Here is a 4642-nt window from a genome sequence, read left to right on the forward strand (position 1 = left end):
TTAGAGATTCCGAAGAAAAAAAAAAAAAAAAAAGAGTTGCAATAATTATCTATGATAAAAGAAAAATGAAACTATCACAAATCTAAATTATAATAGAACATAATCTTTATTGAGTGGGTCATTGTTCTTTAGCTTTTAATCAAACATCATTAAGATACTAGTAATTCGCTTTTGGGTCATTTCATAAGTCAGAGTTTGATTATGAACCCAAATATCAATTTAACCTCAAGCATAATTACATTTATTATTGATATTATAAACTTTTTTCCATCTTTTCTTGTTATATTGTGTATATAATAATAGAAATTGAAGTTAGCAGATAAGTCTTTTTGTGTTATTTTACATTTCTACTGAAATTTTCCAAATTGAAGATTGCAAGCAACATGTAAGTATGATATAAATTTACCACTAAAACCATTTGATTTGACTTTTTTTTTTGTTGGAAGATTTACTTATATACCACTTAATTCCTATGTATTTACGTATCTAACACCTAAACTTCACACCTAAACTACCTAAACTTCAATTTTTACATTCATGCAACCTTACGTATGCATTAAAAAGTGCATTTCGCTTTTTAAAAGTTAAAATGACGGCATTTTTTATGTGATCGTATAAATGTAAAAATTAAACTGTAGGTGTTAGATATGTAAATACTAAGAATTGGGTGATATGAGAATCGAGTAAATGCTTCTAAAAATTGATATTTCACCTCTTAATTTTTATATATTTGGCCAGGCATTCTTCTCCCACCACCCAGAGTATGTAAATAATGATTTTTACATTACTGGAGAGTCTTATGCTGGGCACTATATTCCTGCTTTTGCAAAACGCGTTCATCTTGGAAACAAGGCTAAAGAAGGCCTTCACATCAACTTAAAGGTGCAGCGCTACAACTCCATTTCCGCTAATCACCATTGTTTGATGTGTTTATTTACTAGAGTGGGGATGTGATCAAACAGGGCTTTGCTATTGGGAATGGCCTTACTGATCCAGCAATCCAGTACAAAGCCTATACAGATTATGCTTTGGAAATGGGAATAATTAAAAAATCTGACTATAAAAGAATCAATAAAGTTTACCCAGCTTGTGAGCTGGCCATTAAACTATGCGGTAATGTTCCTAACCATAGTGAACTTTCAGTATATGTTTTTTTAGTCAAATTTACGTAAATACAACACAGTTTTTATGTATTTACATAAAATGTTTAATATGTTGAAAAAACTTAAACTTATGAACATAAATCCAATAATTTTAAAAAATGCTCAAAATCACTTTTATTTTTTTAGTGCTTCTTAAAAATAAGCTGAATTATTTTTATAGCTTCTTAAAAATAAATAAGCTGAATTATTTTTTTAAAAAAAATAAATTATGTGAAAAATACACTAATCAAACATATTTTGCTGAATTATTTTTTTTAAAAAAAAAATTATGTGAAAAATACACTAATCAAACATATTTTTATAAATAAAAGTAAAAATTAAAAACAAAAAAGCTAATTTGTTTCCAGGCAGACCCTAAATATTTCCCTGTTGATCCATCTCTTTATGAAAATTGGTTGGCTAGATTTTAGTGTTTATGCGTCCATGAATCGGTAGTAGTTCTGCATCTGAATGATTCTAGGGGCATTTACTTACATACCCCTCAATTCCTATGTATTTACATATCCAGCACCTAAGCCTTACTTTTTATATTTACACCACTAAAATCTTCTATCAGATAAAAAATACCTCCATTTTAACTTTTTTAAAGTGAAATACACCTTTTCGTGCATAGATAATGCGGCATGTATGTAAAATTGAATTATAGGTGTAAAATATGTATATACATGAGAATTGAATGGTATGTATGTAAATCTTCCATGATTCTAATGCAACACCATATTCATCTGAAACATTATGCTTCAGGTTCATCTGGAAAAGCTTCCTGCATGGCCTCATATATGGTTTGTAACACTATATTCAATTCAATCATGAAGATTGCTGGAAATACCAATGTAAGTGAACATTACTTAGCATTCTAGAGTTCTTAATTAAACACCTTACTTTCCTTAAACTTAAATTTTATCCCCCAATTTTTTGCAGTACTATGACATCAGAAAGGAATGTGAAGGCAGTCTATGTTATGATTTCTCAAACATGGAGAAATTTCTTAACTTAAAATCTGTAAGAGAGTCACTTGGAGTTGGGGACATTGAATTTGTTTCATGCAGCTCAAAGGTATATGAAGCCATGCTCACCGATTGGATGAGGAATTTGGAGGTGGGCATCCCTGCTCTGCTTGAGGATGGCATCAAGCTGCTTGTTTATGCTGGGGAATATGATCTCATTTGTAATTGGCTTGGTAAGCCTTTTCTCGCTCAAAAAGAAAAAAAAATGCTTCTTTTATGATTTATATCTGTTTCATTTACAAACAAAGTAAAGTGTCAGAATAGTATTCAGCCTATTTACATGGGGCCATTTTAGTCCTAAAGTGTATACAAGTGTTAATTTACTCCACATAATCTTTTAATTAATCTGGATATGATCCCAAGAAAGATTACTTTAGACCATTTTGACACTTTATTAAAAGATTAAGTATTTATAGTTAGTTATATGGCTTTTCTTAATCAGGGAACTCGAGATGGGTTCATGCCATGGAATGGTCTGGTCAGCAAGCTTTCACCTCATCGCCTGAGAAGCCATTTATCGTCGATGGTAAGCAGGCGGGAGAACTGAAGAGTCATGGCCCTCTGAGTTTCTTAAAGGTAACAAATACATATTTAATTCTCTACTCATGTGGTGGGTGTTGAGAAAATAATATTTTTTGTTTTCCTGCAATTATGACTTGTTTTTCTGCCAGGTTCATGACGCAGGACACATGGTTCCTATGGATCAGCCCCGGGCTGCATTGGAGATGTTGAGGAGATGGATGAAAGGAGACATTGCAGAAGCTGCATCAGAATCTGAAGGCCTGGCTGCTGACATTTGACAAACACCTTAAATTATATGTTCTTGTATAAAATTTGATGTGTTTGAGGTGTGATTCTCTTTTTAGGAAGTTTCTTTAAAAGAATTCATGATGTAAAAAAGGATTAATGACATTAAAATAAGGTCTTTGTTGTTTTTCCTAACTAATTCATGAGATTGACTGAGACTTACTTTATTTTTATGATTGAAGTTTTTCATGGGGGTTTGGATGGAGATGGATGGTCAACTCAAATAGGATAATATGAGTTTCATTTTTAGGTTAGTATAGTGGATGTACCTTGGAGATCTTTTTTATCAGGAAATTTAATTGGAATTCATGAGTTGCCTTAAAGATTTGTCAAGTGGATCTGGGTGATAGTGTATTAAGGGGCTATGCTTTATAAAGTTTAAACATGAGGCCCATAGTTGATCATAATTTAAACGTGTAAGGGTGTTCTATCGAAGGTATGGTGTGATAAGCTTTGGTATGGCTTAGTAAGTTCATGTCAAAGTTGGCTCGGGAATTGTGTAACTGACTGCATTCAGAGGTGTTAATTTGTGATCGTCTCTTGTCAAGGCGGTTCATAATCAATTTTATGGCTCATTGGAAAATTTTAGATTTAGCTTAACAAAGGTGGATACCATCGTTCTGAAATTTTTGAACGGCGGCGATCAAAGGTCGCGTCATGGGTGGGTTGTGCATCAACAACCAAAAAATCTTTCATAATAGAAATTGACGGTCACCTTCTCCCCAGATGACAGATAGCCCAATTATATTCAGAGCATCCTTTCGTTTGCTAGAAAACCTATATAGCATGTTGGGGTGTGAACGATCCGATTTCGAGTTGATCTAGGGCCGGCTTGAAATCGGATCGAAATATTTTTGACCAGATCGAAATCGGATCATGGATTGATCCGGTAAATTTCGATCTGACCCAACGTGGATCGATTCAATTTTTGAGCCGACTCGAATTGTAAGCGAGCCGGCTTGAATGTTATTTTTGGCTCATGAACCAGATCGACCGGCTTGAATCTACCTTGGCCGCCTGACCCGCCCACTAGAAAAAAATAATAATTTTTTTTTGTGAAAAGAGAGTACTACCCCTACTACTCTTCTCAAGCAAAAAGGGCCTCACCAATTGAGCTAGTGATGCATTATGCATATAAAACTAAAAAATTAGGTGTTATATATGTAAATACATAAGAATTTATTTCGATCCCGATCCAAGCCGAGGACAGATCGAAATGATTTGATCTGAGCTAAAATTCGATCTAATTTTCAAGTGATTCACGATCTTCAACTAATTTCACATCCCTAATAGTAGTCCAGTCAGCATAACCAGGCAATCAACTAACAGATACATTTTTTCAAAGACTGATTTTGAACAGTATATTACCCGAATTGTCTACGTCAATCAATATAATACTTATCTGTTAGTTATCTATGATGTCATTGTAGTGATTCCCCGCATAGGAAAATCCCCATTATTAAAAGGTAATTGGGGAATGGATCTTCCGCTTCGATGCAGTATTTAAACTGCACTCTCTTTAGCCCTTGTGCCTGTGCAACATTTGCTATCGCAAGCTCTAAATTTCTCATGTCCAGTATCTCCTTTTGGAGCTGAGCGATGTATGCTCAGAGGCTCTCATTTGACCCCAACTTAGCATGCCATAGGGCCTCTAAGTCCTTGTGG

The 4642-nt window shown here is 33.8% G+C and overlaps 1 protein-coding gene across 1 annotated transcript in view; it reads left to right on the forward strand.

The window, feature by feature from the left end:
• The window catches only part of LOC110039487 (serine carboxypeptidase-like), a 7003-nt gene extending 3857 nt beyond the window's left edge, over nucleotides 1-3146 (forward strand). Inside the window, exons 4-9 of the mRNA XM_020744569.1 lie at nucleotides 739-882; nucleotides 963-1113; nucleotides 1908-1996; nucleotides 2085-2343; nucleotides 2613-2746; nucleotides 2842-3146. Of these exons, the coding sequence (XP_020600228.1) occupies nucleotides 739-882; nucleotides 963-1113; nucleotides 1908-1996; nucleotides 2085-2343; nucleotides 2613-2746; nucleotides 2842-2970 (906 nt within the window). The 3' untranslated portion in view covers nucleotides 2971-3146. The remainder of the gene's footprint in view (nucleotides 1-738; nucleotides 883-962; nucleotides 1114-1907; nucleotides 1997-2084; nucleotides 2344-2612; nucleotides 2747-2841) is intronic.
• Nucleotides 3147-4642: the final 1496 nt, after the last annotated feature.

The sequence above is a fragment of the Phalaenopsis equestris genome, unplaced genomic scaffold (genome assembly GCF_001263595.1).
Source record: "Phalaenopsis equestris unplaced genomic scaffold, ASM126359v1 Scaffold000002, whole genome shotgun sequence".
NCBI classification, from domain to species: Eukaryota; Viridiplantae; Streptophyta; class Magnoliopsida; order Asparagales; family Orchidaceae; genus Phalaenopsis; species Phalaenopsis equestris.